Source organism: Schistocerca cancellata, chromosome 9 (assembly GCF_023864275.1).
Source record: "Schistocerca cancellata isolate TAMUIC-IGC-003103 chromosome 9, iqSchCanc2.1, whole genome shotgun sequence".
Taxonomy (NCBI): domain Eukaryota; kingdom Metazoa; phylum Arthropoda; class Insecta; order Orthoptera; family Acrididae; genus Schistocerca; species Schistocerca cancellata.
This window is the reverse complement of record NC_064634.1, coordinates 299,598,531-299,614,733: the sequence shown is the minus strand read 5'-3', so window position 1 is coordinate 299,614,733 and position 16,203 is coordinate 299,598,531. Positions and strand designations below refer to the sequence as shown.

At 43.1% G+C, this 16,203-nt stretch overlaps 1 protein-coding gene across 2 annotated transcripts in view; it reads left to right on the top strand.

Moving 5' to 3' along the window:
* Nucleotides 1–16,203, top strand: part of LOC126100287 (cyclin-dependent kinase 12-like) — a 182,987-nt gene that overhangs the window by 71,875 nt on the left and 94,909 nt on the right. Inside the window, exon 1 of one of the 2 annotated variants that reach the window (XM_049910890.1) lies at nucleotides 7,860–7,882. The exons of the other annotated variant lie outside the window; for it this stretch is intronic. Coding sequence (XP_049766847.1) covers nucleotides 7,875–7,882 — 8 coding nt within the window. The 5' untranslated portion in view covers nucleotides 7,860–7,874. Of the gene's footprint in view, nucleotides 1–7,859; nucleotides 7,883–16,203 lie in introns of those variants that run through there. 2 annotated transcript variants of the gene reach the window in all.

Below are 16,203 nucleotides of genomic sequence, written 5' to 3'. Positions count from 1 at the left end.
GAACCGAATCACACAACTTTGAATCATATAATTGCAAACATAAAAAACTCACAAAAGCGTGTTTTTTGCACGTACGAGGCGTGTTTTTTAAGTAAGTACCGTTTTGAAATTAAAAAAAAGACGTGCTAAGATATCTCAATAATTTTATTTTTACGTGAAAGCATGTACCTTAATATACGCACTGACGCCATTACAGTCAGATTCTTCCTTTTTTACGTTGTATGCTGAGTGTTTAAGCTGCCTCTGATAGTCGTGAGTCCCGCCGACTGTGAAGTACGGGCTGTCATAAGATTTCTTAGCGCTAAAGGCCTAAAATCGATCTATATTCATCGTGAGATCTGTGCAGTTTACGGAGAAAACATTATGAGTGATGGAATGGTAAGAAAGTGGGTGAAAGCATTTAAAAATTGCCGCACAAATGTACATGATGAACAACAGTGTGCGCGTCCTTCGGTCGTTAATGAAAGTTTGGTGCAGGAAGTGGACAATAAGGTGAGAGAAAACAGACGCTTTACGATTTCCTCCTTGCGGGATGTCTTTCCTATTGTTTCTCGTAGTGTTTTGTTTGGCATTGTGACCGAATACTTGAATTACCGAAAATTGTGCGCACGTTGTGTACCGAAAATGTTGACGGATGTGCACAAAACCAAACGATTAGTTAGTGTATTGACTTTCCTTGAGCGGTACCACAACGACGGTGATGATTTCTTAAGCCAAATTGTTACGGGCGATGAAACATGGGTGGCCTACGTCACACCAGAATCAAAGCAACAGTCCATGGAATTAGAGCAAGGGCATCGTTTTGCTGCAAGACAATGCCCGTTTGCATGTGGCGAATCAGACCAAAGATCTCATCACATCTTTTCGATGGGAAACTCTAGATCATCCTCCGTACAGCCCCGTTCTTGCGCCCAGTGATTACCATCTGTTCCTGCACTTGAAGAACCATCTGGGCGGTCAGCGTCTTCAAGACGATGACGAAGTCAAAACAGTGGTGATGCAGTGGTTAACTAGACAGGCGGCACACTTCTATGAATAGGGTATACAAAAACTGGTACAACGTTATGACAAGTGCCTCAATATTCACGGAAATTATCTAGAAAAGTAGATTAAGGTACAGGCTTTCATGTAAAAATAAAATTATTGAGATATTTTAGCACGTCTTTTTTAAATTTCAAAACGGACTTACTTAAAAAACACACCTCGTAAAATCCGAATGAAGGTGGATTTTTGAAAACAAATTTTTAATCTTATGGTAAAAACGCATTTTTTATTAACTTGAATCACTTTAACCCGTTTCCGCGCTTTCAATTCGCGTAAGAATAATTTTTACGTCGACTTTAAACCATCGTATCTCGGCAACGGATAAAAATTACTCGATAAAAAAAATCTCTTTTTCCTTTATCCATTTAACTACCTTTGTGCAAAACTATTCGTATAATTTTAAAGTGGAGAAGTGGTGCGCTCCGATAACCACCCAGATTCTGCGCTATAACGAAAATGTACGTGTAAATTTTATACAATACACTTGTTATAAGCAAACTGCCCCCCCCCCCCCCCATGAACCATGGACCTTGCCGTTGGTGGGGAGGCTTGCGTGCCTCAGCGATACAGATAGCCGTACCGTAGGTGCAACCACAGCGGAGGGGTATCTGTTGAGAGGCCAGACAAACGTGTGGTTCCTGAAGAGGGGCAGCAGCCTTTTCAGTAGTTGCAGGGGCAACAGTTTGGATGATTGACTGATATGGCCTTGCAACACTAACCAAAACGGCGTTGCTGTGCTGGTACTGCGAACGGCTGAAAGCAAGGGGAAACTACAGCCGTAATTTTTCCCGAGGGCATGCAGCTTTACTGTATGGTTAAATGATGATGGCGTCCTCTTGGGTAAAATATTCCGGAGGTAAAATAGTCCCCCATTCGGAACCCCGGGCGGGGACTACTCAAGAGAATGTCGTTATCAGGAGAAAGAAAACTGGCGTTCTACGGATCGGAGCATGGAATGTCAGATCCCTTAATCGGGCAGGTAGGTTAGAAAATTTAAAAACGGAAATGGATAGGTTAAAGTTAGATATAGTGGGAATTAGTGAAGTTCGGTGGCAGGAGGAACAAGACTTCTGGTCAGGTGACTACACGGTTATAAACACAAAATCAAATAGGGGTAATGTAGGAGTAGGTTTAATAATGAATAGGAAAATAGGAATGCGGGTAAACTACTACAAACAGCGTAGTGAATGCATTATTGTGGCCAAGATAGATACGAAGCCCACGCCTACCACAGTAGTACAAGTTTATATGCCAACTAGCTCTGCAGATGACGAAGAAATTGAAGAAATGTATCATGAAATAAAAGAAATTATTCAGATAGTGAAGGGAGACGAAAATTTAATAGTGATGGGTGACTGAAATTCGTCAGTAGGAAAAGGGAGAGAAGGAAACGTAGTAGGTGAATATGGATTGGGGGTAAGAAACGAAAGAGGAAGCCGCCTGGTAGAATTTTGCGCAGAGCACAACTTAATCATAACTAACACTTGGTTCAAGAATCACAAAAGAAGGTTGTATACGTGGAAGAATCCCGAAGATACTAAAAGGTATCAGATAGATTATATAATGGTAAGACAGAGATTTAGGAACCAGGTTTTAAATTGTAAGACATTTCCAGGGGCAGATGTGGACTCTGACCACAATCTGTTGGTTATGAACTGTAGATTAAAACTGAAGAAACTGCAAAAAGGTGGGAATTTAAGGAGGTGGAACCTGGATAAACTGAAAGAACCAGAGGTTGTAGAGAGTTTCAGGGAGAGCATAAGGGAACAATTGACAAGAATGGGGGAAAGACATACAGTAGAAGAAGAATGGGTAGCTTTGAGGGATGAAGTAATGAAGGCAGCAGAGGATCAAGTAGGAAAAAAGACGAGGGCTAGTAGAAATCCTTGGGTAACAGAAGAAATATTGAATTTAATTGATGAAAGGAGAAAATATAAAAATGCAGTAAATGAAGCAGACAAAAAGGAATACAAACGTCTCAAAAATGAGATCGACAGGAAGTGCAAAATGGCTAAGCAGGGATGGCTAGAGGACAAATGTAAGGATGTAGAGGCTTATCTCACTAGGGGTCAGATAGATACTGCCTACAGGAAAATTAAAGAGACCTTTGGAGAAAAGAGAAACACTTGTTTGAATATCAAGAGCTCAGATGGAAACCCGGTTCTAAGCAAAGAAGGGAAAGCAGAAAGGTGGAAGGAGTATATAGAGGGTCTATACAAGGGCGATGTACTTGAGGACAATATTTTGGAAATGGAAGAGGATGTATATGAATGTGAAATGGGAGATATGATACTGCGTGAAGAGTTCGATCGACAGAGCACTGAAAGACCTGAGTCGAAACAAAGCCCCGGGAGTAGACAATATTCCATTAGAGCTACTGACAGCCTTGGGAGAGCCAGTCCTGACAAAACTCTACCATCTGGTGAGCAAGGTGTATGAGACAGCGAAATACCCTCAGACTTCAAGAAGAATATAATAATTCCAATCCCAAAGAAACCAGGTGTTGACAGATGTGAAAATTACCGAACTATCAGTTTAATAAGTCACGGCTGCAAAATACTAACGCGAATTCTTTACAGACGAATGGAATAACTAGTAGAAGCCGACCTCGTGGAAGATCAGTTTGGATTCCGTAGAAATGTTGGAACACGTGAGGCAATACTGAACTTACGACTTACCTTAGAAGAAAGATTAAGGAAAGGCAAACCTACGTTTCTAGCATTTGTAGACTTAGAGAAAGCTTTTGTCAATGTTGACTGGAATACTCTCTTTCAAATTCTGAAGGTGGCAGGGGTAAAATACAGGGAGCGAAAAGCTATTTACAATTTGTACAGAATCCAGATTGCAGTTATAAGAGTCGAGGGTCATGAAAGGGAAGCAGTGAAGGAAGTAAAGAAAAATTCGGAGTAGGTTTTAAAATCCATGGAGAAGAAATAAAAACTTTGAGGTTCGCCCATGACAGTGTAATTCTGTCAGAGACAGCAAAGGACTTGGAACAGCAGTTGAACGGAATGGACAGTGTCTTGAAAGGAGGATATAAGATGAACATCAACAAAAGCAAAACGAGTATAATGGAATGTAGTCGAATTAAGTCGGGTGATGCTGAGGGAATTAGATTAAGAAATAAGACACTTAAAGTAGTAAATGAGTTTTTGCTATTTGGGGAGCAAACTAACTGATGATGGTCGAAGTAGAGAGGATATAAAATGTAGACTGGTAATGGAAAGGAAAGCATTTCTGAAGAAGAGAAATTTGTTAACATAGAGTATAGGTCTAAGTGTCAGGAAGTCGTTTCTAAAAGTATTCGTATGGAGTGTAGCCATGTATGGAAGTGAAACATGGACGATAAATAGTTTGGACAAGAAGAGAATAGAAGCTTTCGAAATGTGGTGTTACAGAAGAATGTTGAAGATTAAGTGGGTAGATCACGTAACTAATGAGGAGGCTATGAATAGGATTGGGGAGAAGAGAAGTTTGTGGCACAACTTGACTAGAAGAAGGGATCGGCTGGTAGGACATGTCCTGAGGCATCAAGGGATCACAAATTTAGCATTGGAGGGCAGCGTGGAGGGTAAAAATCGTAGAGGGAGACCAAGAGATGAATACACTAAGCAGATTCAGAAGGATGTAGGTTGCAGTAGGTACTGGGAGATGAAGGAGCTTGCACAGGATAGATTAGCATGGAGAGCTGCATCAAACCAGTCTCAGGACTGAAGACCACAACGACGACAACAACAACAAGCAAACTGCAAAGTGTATTCTATGCCACTGGTGATGCTTCGTAAATAAAAGGAAGCACAAAAATAAATAGTTCTTTATTTATTTGCATAGACGGATCACAACTTCAAAAATATAATAGTAATAATAACAATGATAATAATGTAAAAGCAACTAGGGAACGACAGAAAACACAAAAATAATGAAAAAAGAATATTAGCTTCCATTTTTAACAAAGCTTCGAACCAAGATTCGTCTTCAATGAGTGGTGAGCCTTTTATCAGACAGCTTCACTTCGCCGATCATGCGCAGTACTTTCCCGAATCCAGTAATAATCCTCTCTTACAGATATCTGCAACCTCCAGTCCCAGAAATACCTTTTTTTTTTTTAAATTTCCATTGTATATCGACAGATTAACGATGAGTGGTCAAAACATCACAGCAGTTTTCGACATGTCAAATGTGACAACTCCATTGTAAATTTCGAAGCTTTTATGAATCAGAATTGTGAGCATATTACGCTTATTTCCGTGAAGCATGTCTGGCCCAAGTAATTTTACTATTGGTTTACATAATCACTGTATTATTTCACATTTCTTATGTGAAACTACAATTGTTGATTGGAGCATGTCACTTGGTACTATTAAGCCTCTTTTTATTTTGTATTTGTTTATTTATTTGTTGTGACTTAGCCTGAAGACCATGCAGTCATCTTTCAGTGTTTTGGAGTTTTACAGAGTAAAAGAAATTCATAATTAGTTTTAAAGCTAAGATATTATTTTCGTCAAGGAGAATTGCTATATAGTAGTTGGTAATGGTTGCTGACATCTGATTAGCTGCATGAAGTCCATTTGCTGGTTTTCAGACAGTTTACATTAAAAAATGTGATTAATATTTCCTATTCTTATTCCATCACATTCACAATAAAGATTATCTCGAACGTGTATTCGGTGAAGATGGGAGGGAATGATCCATGATTAAATCTCATGTGAATTATGAAACTTATCCGCCTTAATTGTGTGGAACCTGGAGTTCGAGGGAATCTTTGGTTGAATTTCATCATAATATTTCCCGTTAGTGGGTACTTGTAATTGATATTCTTCTTTTCACTGGCGTCTTATTCTTCTGTGTAGCGTAGTCTTCAGGTCTGATGACCGTAATATGATTATTTTCAAAATGGCCGCTTTGAGCGGCGGGTTTCGCTAATACATCGATCATTTCATTACATTTAATGTTAACATGCCCTTTGATCTGTTTACATCACTGCTGACGTCGACAGAACAGGAATAAATTTTTGTTCAGTCGCTCAGCGTTTCTTGTAGTTTCTTTGGCTGTGTTATTAACATTCCAGAGATTGTTAATTCGTGAGATAAACTTATCATGTTTTCGTGACACTCCGTAAATATGGGTGGTAAGTTAAATTGTGAGTGGATTATTACTACATAAATAATGAAGACGACGATGATGCGAGTTTTATCATTTCGTATCTGTGAAAGAAGCTTCGAAACTGGCTAAGTGAGTGACGAGAATGACTTACGGTAAGATAGTATAAGAAACCGCTAACGAATGGCTAAACCGCAGTCGAACTACTATGAAAATGTGTTTAGTGCGGTAGCTGTAAATAAAAGAAAAATGTCGGAGCGTATAATTTTGAGCAACACTATACCGTTAATATATTGTTATCATAACAGACAGAAGTGAAACCGCGGCCGTATTTTATGCCGTGTAGTTAAATTGCTAGAGAGTACCTGAACCCAAGAAAAACAGTGTTCCCGCATTGTGGCACCTGACGAAACTTCGTATTTACATGTAGAAACTGCACGGTACTCCCGTCGTTCTGTTAAACAGCTACCTTTCGCATTTCCCATCATGTTGGCTGCTCTTCTCAGAGTCGTTGCATCTCGACTTCACGCAGTACAGATAGGAACTTTGTTTTGGTGAAGCACCACAGACACAACACAGTGCACCTACGACTTTCCTTAGAAGATAGATTGAAAAGACGATCCACATTTATAGTCATTGTAGATTTAGAAAATAAGCATTTGATAATGTTGACTGAAATACACTCAGGAATACTGCAGTTGCGTGTCCAAGGCCACGAACGGGTTCCAGTGATAAAAGAGAGAGTGAGATAGTTTTGTAGCTGTAAATTTAGAAAGAAATTTAATGTTCGTGAAGAGGGTGAAAAATCTTTAACTTCACCGATGGCAAAAGTCCTGGGTAGTTTCCAAGAATAATTGCCTGGGTCCAAACGATACATATCGCACGTGCGATCGTAAATCGATCATGCGCCGCCGGTGGCAGGCGTTGTGATCAGTTATTTGTGATCGTCATTCTTATCTGTCTTCCAGACGATTTATGTCGTTAGTGAGTGGGATGTCTGGTGTTCTTGATGTTTCTTCGGCGGATTCTCTCACACGGAAAAATCTAATTCCATGTTTATCCAGCGTAGAAATTTGACTTTTTGTCGCAAATATGGAGTACTACCAGACGAGGGAAGAAGGGACTGTGTAGACTGTGGTGGTGCGAAGTGTGTAAAACTTCGTAAGAACATTCGATGCTGAAATACCATTACAACTTCACTGCGGACAGTACGGGAAAAGAACAAGTATCAGGAAGAATACGTGGTTCGACCCTTCCAAATTATCCATCCAGACCACAGTAATGGACCTTAACATGACGACAACACCGACTACGAGTAAGGTAAGTCGGCTCCTTTGCAATTGCAAGTATTTTTGTGACGCTCTTCTTTTGTCATTCCTGTAGTGACTACCGTAAACATACTCATAACGCCCGCCACCAGTGTTGCATGATCGATTTACGATCGCATGCTCGATATGTATCGTTTGGACCCCGCGACTTCGATAGGCAATCATTCTTGGAAATTACCCGAACTGCAAAAGACTTAGAAGAGAATTTGAACATATTATATAGTATCGTGAAAAATTAGGAATATTTCTGCTAGTAATACTCTGCATTCAATCATAATGTTTTATTTTCCAATGCGTTTTGCAGCTCCAACTTAATTTTCAGGGACTTCATTGACTTTTTTGGCGTTACGTAGATCTGCCTCAGTTTGTGGCCTTTATTTGGCGGCTTCTGCTTTGGTGAAAATGCGCAGGTAAAAATTTGAGTCATATTTCCATAAAAATCCATAAGATAATACTTTGACTTTGTGGCCATGCATCGTAAAACAGAAAACAGTTTACAATATTTTCACTATGTGATTAAAAATATCTGGACATCTGTTAGTGGTCATTAATATGGGGAGGGTCCAGCCTTCCCTTTTGTGACGGCTTGAACTCTACTGAGTACACTTTCAGCGAGGTGTTTGAAACCTGTGGAGGGATGGCAGAACATTCTTCCTCAAGAGGCGAAAGAAGAGGCGGACGCTGGGGTCTGGAGCGAAGTCGACGTTCTGACTCAACCCCAAAGGTCTTGTGTTGGGTTCGGGTGGGAACTCCGAGCAGGCCAATCCATTGTTAGAATGTTATCGTCCACAAATCGTTGCCTCACACAGATGCTGCTTTACGACAAGGTGCATTATCATACTGATAGAAACAGTCATCTTATCGGAACTGTTCCTCTATGGTATGCAGTACACAACGCCGTAAAACGTTTTCATGTACTTTCGTATTTAGGGTTTTGTTAAGCCTGATAAGGGGACTACACCCTACCACTTCGTGCCTGGTGGTCTTGCAGTAAAGCGCGTACCTGGAAACCGAGAGCTCGCGGAGTCGAGACTCGTTAGACCACGAATTTTTTTTGTTTTAATCTAGCCTTCACCTCTCAACGATGTGAGGAGTCGCCAGAAACGACATATGGTTCCGATTCGCGCTAAACTATAGGTCCACTTTCCCCAGTTGGATAATTGGGGTAGGCTAGGGAGACGCAAGTCAGTGAAGTGGCGTCCAATGGAAGAAGTTGCACCAGGCTGAGGGCCGCACGGAATTATTATTATTAGCCCAACTACGAAAAATTACCCCCTGCCGTCAACACGGTCTTCTCCGGACTGCACTGTTGGCACTACACCTGATGACAGGTCACGTTCTCCAGGCCGTTGCCACACCCAGACCTTCCATCAACTGTCACACCAGTCCGCAGCTCGTGGTCGTGCGGTAGCGTTCTCGCTTCCCACGCCCGGGTTCCCGGGTTCGATTCCCGGCGGGGCCAGGGATTTTCTCTGCCTCGTGATGACTGGGTGTTGTGTGCTGTCCTTAGGTTAGTTAGGTTTAAGTAGTTCTAAGTTCTAGGGGACCGATGACCATAGATGTTAAGTCCCATGTGCTCAGAACCAACCAACTGTCACACCGAATAGCTCGATTTCACCACTCCAAATCGCTCGTTTCCAGTCACCCACAGCCCGGTAGTATAGCTCTTTACACCACCTAAAGCGTCCCTAACGATTCACCACAGAAATGTGTGGCCTATGAGAAACTGCTCGACCAATGAACCCCATTCTTTTTTAATTGCCTACGAGCAGTCATTATGCTAACTAGACTGCTGGAAGCACTTTCGAACTCACGAGTGGTTCCTTCCGCTGATTTCATGAGGTCATTTACAACCATCACCCGCAATGCTGAATGGTCCCTGTCCGTCAGTATACAGGGTGAGTCACTAACTATTGCCACTTAGAATGACTCCAAAAATATGATAGTAGCTGAAAAGTTTTTGGGACAAATGTTGCGTGGGAAAACGGGGGCCATAATATGACGTTGGCTTTTTGTTGCTAGGTGGGGTCACGTCAGATATATGAAGATAAACTTTGTTTTTTTAAGTGGGATGCTATAGTTTGGTACTTATTTTCTGATAGCGGCTATCGAGACGAATCCGATGATGTGTAATAGTAAGGTCTTTGAACCAACGAAGGTCAAAAAGGTGGTATGAACGTCCATTTACAGAAGGTGTTCGAAGTGGTGACCATTGGTATCAATGCAGTGCTGCAATCTTCTTGTCATGGATTAAGTGCTATTCCTCACCACATCAGCACTTATCGAAGCACATACGCTGACAATTCTCTCTCGCATATCTTCAGGTGTAGCCAGAACGTCTTTATAAACAATGTCTTTTACGAATCCCCACAAGAAAAAAATCCAGAGGTGTCAAGTCTGGCGAACGTTTTTGGAAAACTAAAAGCTTCTTCATAAAAATCAGGATGAATTCCATAAGCAGAGATCTTTTGAAACACAACTCGCTTTCTTCCTCCATGAAACACAGAGCGCCATAGAAGAAACGAGCCCAGGCTGTGTTGCTTGACTTCCAGAAGGCTTTCCATGCAGTGAACAAAATACGAGCTTTCCAGCTGTGACCAGATTTATTATTAGATTCAAGAGCTCCTAGCATATAAAACTCTATGGGACCAAATTGTCAGATATACGAGGGTTGCTCAGAAAGTAATACACCCATTTTTTTCTTCAGCAATTCTTTATTGAACATAATGTGAGTTACAACACGAAAGAATGGTGTTTTATCTGCACACCCTATTTCTCCATGTAATCTCATCCCGTCTTTGGCCATTCTCCAGCGCGAAACAAGGGCGTGTATGCTGCGTCAGTAACAGTCCTTGTCCTGGTGGCGGAGCCAGTGCTTCACTGTGTGAATCACCTCCTCATTGTCCTCAAAATGTCTTCCACGAATACGTCTGTCCTTGCAAATGACAACATCAGCTCGCTGCAACCTGTCAGGTGTGACAGTCGTGGATGGTCTTCCCGACCGCTGCAAACCGTGGAGCTCCGCCGAACCACCTTCTGATGACCTCACCCTCCGTGCCCAGTGACTAACTGTACTGCTGTCGACAGCAGAAGCTCCATAGACTTTGTACAAGCGCTTATGAATATTCTCCACAGTTTCTTTCTTTGCAGTGAGAAATTCAATGACAGCACGCTGCTTGTAACGTACATCACCTACAGACGCCATTTTGAAAGTGTCCTGCAGCTACGCTATCTGTCTGAAGTGGCGGCAACTTGGCGCGCTCACTCAGGAGACTTCAAATAATACATACGTAACGTTTCGCGTTCGTAGAATTGTTTTCGGCAGAGAAAAAAATGCTGTGCATTACTTTCTGGGAAACCCTCGTAAATCTACATCTGTATTCTGTAAACCATTGTGAAGTGCATCACAGAGGGTACTTCCCATAGTGCTAAATATTACGGTTTCATCTTGTTCCATTCACACTGAGCGAGATAGCGCAGTGGTTAGCACACTAGACTCGCATTCGGGAGGACGATGGTTCAAGCGCTTGTCTCACCATCCAGGTATGGGTTTTCCGTGGTTTTCCTGTATCGCTCCAGGCAAATGCCAGGATGGTTCCTTTGAAAGGGGCGGCCGATTTCCTTCCCCATCCTTGACATGATCCGAGCATGTGCTCTGTGTCTGATGATCTCGATGTTAACGGGACGCTAAACCCAGTCTTCCTTCATTTCTTTTTTCATTCACGTAAGGACGGGAATAACGATTCTTAAACGCCCCTCTAAGTGCAGTAATTAAACTAATCTTGGTCTTCACGATCCCACTTGGTATTAGTACATTCGGGACTCTACACTGTCCAGTCACATTAATGTGACATTTTCCAAAAGCCTAAATAACTACCTTTTGCAGTACAGATCAGTGCAAGATCTACAGGACGAGAATAAATCAGGTTCTTGAACGATGTGGAGCCATGCCGATTCTACTGCTATGGCCAGATCCACTAGGCTTCTTGGTTGAGGATCCGTTGCACATACAGCTCAATCAAGGTGGTCCCACAGATTCTTGACTGGGTTTGAATCCAGGCACTTTGGTGCTCTTCAAAACATATACGTTCGCTCCAAGCTGTGTGGCACATTGCACTGTCCTGCTGGTAGATGCCATCGTGCCGCAGAAAAAACAAACTACATGCAAGGGGTGGACATAGTTGTTCGGGATAGATGCATACTTGTGTTGATCCATTGTACCTTCCAGAATGACTACATCGCCCAGGGAATGCCTCAGAAACAGTCTCCAGAACTTAACGATCCTTCCTCTGGCCTGGGCCCTTCCACCAATTATTACAGAATGTTTGCTTTCAGATATTTCGAGTCTTACACGTTCCGTGGAGCATAAAACGTGATTAATTTGAAAAGGCCACCTGTCACCACTCAGCGAATATCCAGTTGCAGTATTGACGTGCAAACTCCAGCCGCTATCACCAATGAACAGCAGTCATCTTGAATGCCTGAAACAGGCGCCTTCTGCAGAGGCCCTATGCTGCTACGTTAGCTGAACGGTCGTTGAGGAGACACTGTTGATAGCTCCTTGGTTCATTTGGGCGTTCAGTTGCTCAACAGATGCACATCTACTCACCTGTACATGTCTTCGCCGCCATCGTTTAGCCCTCTCGTCTGCAGTTCGTGGTGCACAACAGTTGCCTCAGCGCCGATTTTGGATAGCGCCATTTTGCAGTGCACGATATATACTCATGTCATAAATTAAGGATAATTGCAAAATGTGGTGTCACACAACGTGGCACTACAAAAACTGGTGCTAATAGCATAGGCACATAGGGAACACACACGACACAGATCTGTAAGTCCATGGTATTGGTGATAAGTTGAGAAAAACGTCCCGAAACACATTTGCTACAAACCACCGCTGTTTCCTGCACATGTATTCCGACATCAATATCGAATATGATCACCACGCACACGTACACAGGCCGCACAACAGGTTGGCATACTCTGGATCAGGTGGTCGAGCAGCTGCTGAGGTATAGCCTCCCATTCTTGCACCAGTGCCTGCCGGAGCTCCTGAAGTGTCCTAGGGGTTTGAAGACGTGCAGTGATACGTCGACCGAGAGCATCCCAGACGTGCTCGATGGGGTTTAGATCTGGAGAACAAGCAGGCCACTCCATTCGCCTGATATCTTCTGTTTCAAGGTACTCCTCAATGATGGCAGGTCGGTGGGGCCGTGCGTTATCGTCCATCAGGAGGAGGTGGGACCCACTGCACCCCTGAAACGGCGGACATACTGGTGCAAAATGATGTCCCGATACACCTGACCTGTTACAGTTCGCACCTTGCAGGTCTCCGGGCGAATAAACCACGTCTGTTCAGTCGTCCGTAGACTGTGTGTCTGGAGACAACTGTTCCAGTGGCTGCGGTTAAGGTCCGGAGCGAGGCTGTCTGCAGTACTCTGGCCGTCTGCGGGCACTGATGGTGAGATATCGGTCTTTTTGTGGTGTGGTACACTGTGGACATCCCGTACTGTAGCGCCTGGACACGTTTCCTGTCTGCTGGAATCGTTGTCATAATCCTGAGAGCACACTTTGTGGCACACGGAGGGCCCGTGCTACGACCTGCTGTGTTTGACCAGCCTCCAGTCGCTCTAGTATTAGTATTCTACCCCTCATAACGTCATCAATGTGTGTTCTTTGAGCCACACAGTCACCATGAGCACATCTGAAAACGGCTGCACATTTACTCGCTGCACCATACTCTGATATGCACCAACACACCTCTGCGTACGTGGACTGCTCCCAGCGCCACCGTGCGACGACCGCAGATCAAATGAACCGCATGGTCATATCCCGAGGTGATTTAAAACCGCAAACCGCCCACCAGATCGTTTTTTCACCATGTATCAGCATTATGCTTAATTTACGATCATGAGTGAACTTTAACCACGGCGGCACGCAAACAGTTTACAAACTTAGCCATTGCGGAAATGCTTCCACCCTTGCCCCGAAACCCAATGATCATGCCCTTTTGCACGTCGGTTTCCGCATTACGACAACGGCTGCACTGCTTTGCGCATCCCCCTGACACGCTTTTATGTACCCTCTACTGCTAATGCTGCCTCCAGCCTCTGTGAGTGGTTATTGTACGTTGAGGTCGAACATTCGCCATGGTCATATTAATGTGACTGGACCGTGTAGTATATTCTTACATTCCTCTATGATGCCGGTTCTTGAAACTTTGTAAGTAGGCTCTCATGGGATATGCATCTTTATAGTTAATCCTATCTTCAAGCTTTATGCCAGTAGAGATTTTTCAGCATCTCTGCGATGCTCTCCCAAGGGTCCAACAAGCCTGTGACCATTTCTGCTGCCATTCTTTGCATACATTCAATTTCCTAAGTTAATTCTATTTTGCATGGATCCTACACAGTCGAGCATTATTTTAGGCTGCGTGGTGTAAAGTTAATTTCGGGTGTGCTCTAAGGGAGCTGTTACTTTTTACAACAGGGTTTAACAATTCGCTGAGCGTAAGCATTTTCGCTTGTTTCGGCTCTTGCTCGCGAGCAGAGCAATTGTGGCTTATTGGGGAGTGGGATACCTTATTAGGTTGTGACAGTACATGAGAATCGCTAACTGTGAAATAGGAGAGGGTCGGTTTTGACAGCGGCGTCATCTAATAGTAGCAGTGGCGAGTCAGCATTGTGTAACACCGACAATGTCTTCACAGTTCAATCTGTAGTACGAAGAATCTGATCATTTTACACTAAAAGAAGTATTCGCAAAATGTTTAGTGTATCGTAAGACATTGAATGCTTTCAGAAAGTTGAATTTACAAAGGCACTAAACATCTTACCACGTCAGAGAATACGGAAACGGAAAATGTGGATGACCTGAAAGTGTACAGGAGGTTTTAAAATTGTAAAGGAATCTCTCTGAGGTGGAGGAGGAACAGCAAGAAAAATCAGGTGAGTATGCCTTGCAGATGAGCTACAAAACTGCAATACTTTTGGTGAAGTTTTTGCACCTTTTCACAGATAGTGAAAGTACAGGGTCTGTCATTACTCGTCCACCTCACTGCAAGTGGCGTATCAGTGGTAGATCTAGGCGACCTGTACAGGGTGGACAGGGATCCGGGAGGACTCAGAGTGTTGGACCAATCCCCCTAACCAACGAGTCTGAGGTGCTGCCTTTCACTGAAACTGAAACTGGGTCAGTGGGACTCACTTCACCTGCTATGGGCAAACGAGTTTTGTCAGGTATGCAAAAGTGTGTGGGTCCATTAACTGTCGGCAGTTCAAACATACAGCGAATTATGGCACCCTTCAGGGAAATGGTAGCAAGGGACAAGAAAGTACATATGCACGGGGGCCTCATTCAGCATGTTGAAGAGGCTGTTCCAGCAGCCATTGAGGGAACACGGCGCACCCGACTGCAGAATATGGCAACGTTGGAACAAATGATGCCTGTCGTCTAGGCTCCGAGATCACTCTTGGGTCATTCCAGCGACTGACAGGAAGGTTGAGAAGACCAGTCTTGTGCATGGAATTACAACGAAGCTCACAATTTGCAGCTTTGTCCCCAGAACTGATAGTGGGCCTTTGGTTCTGAGATCGAGTGGGAGGACTAAACCAGAGGCTTCGAAAGTTCTGTGACAATCTAGGTTGCAACTTCCAGGACTTGCGCCATAGGGCTGAGAACTGTAGGGTCCTCCTCAATGGGGCAGATGTGCACCACACATCAGGTAGCTGACTGTGTGTGGGGTGCACACAAGGGTTACTTAGGTCAGGCAGCTCTTCATCCAATCCAGATAACGATAGCTGTAGGAAACCTAGAATTATCAGTGTAAAATCAAAAGAAATACCTCCCACAGGTGAGAGTATTAAAATCCTAATGGTAAACTACCGAAGCACTCGCAACAAAGTGCCAAAGTTTGAGGCGCCCATGAAAAGCAGTGAAGCTCACGTAATACTAGGTACAGTAAGCTGGTTGAAACCTGATATTGGTTGCATTGAGATTTTTGGGGGAAATTTAAGTGAATATCGAAAGGATAGACAAATGGCAAATGGTGGTGGTGTATTTGTTGCACTAGAACTGCAGTAGAAACTGAAGCTGCATGTGATATTGTTTGGGGAAGACCCAGTATCAAGGGTCACCATAAAACAATTGGATCCTTCTATCGCCTGCCAGACTCGTCTCCTGATGTAAATGAAAACTATAGAGAAAACCTCACTCCGCTTGTACGTAAGTTCCTCAGTCCTCCTGTAATCATCGATGGAGACTTAAATCATCCAATAATTAATTGGGAAAATTACGATTTTGTTAGTGGTGGGAATGATAAGACATCCTGTGAAACTTTACTAAATACCGTCTCTGAAAACTATGTAGAGAGATAGTTAGGAACCCCACTCATGATGGAAATATACTGGATTTAATGGCAACAAATAGACATACATGGCCTCTTTGAGGACGCCCACATCGAAACTGGTATCAGTGACCATGATGCAGTTGTGGCAACAACCAAAGTACAAAGGACAACTAAAAGAAGCAGCAATATATATATATATATATATATATATATATATATATATATATATATATATATATATATATGCGGTATACTAGATTAAAAAATCCATAAGGTCATATGCGAGTGAGGAACTCGAAACTTCCAGCACAGAGCAGGGGCATGTAGAGGAACTCTTGCTCAAGTTTAAAAGAATAGTTGACCATGCACTGGATAGATACGTAC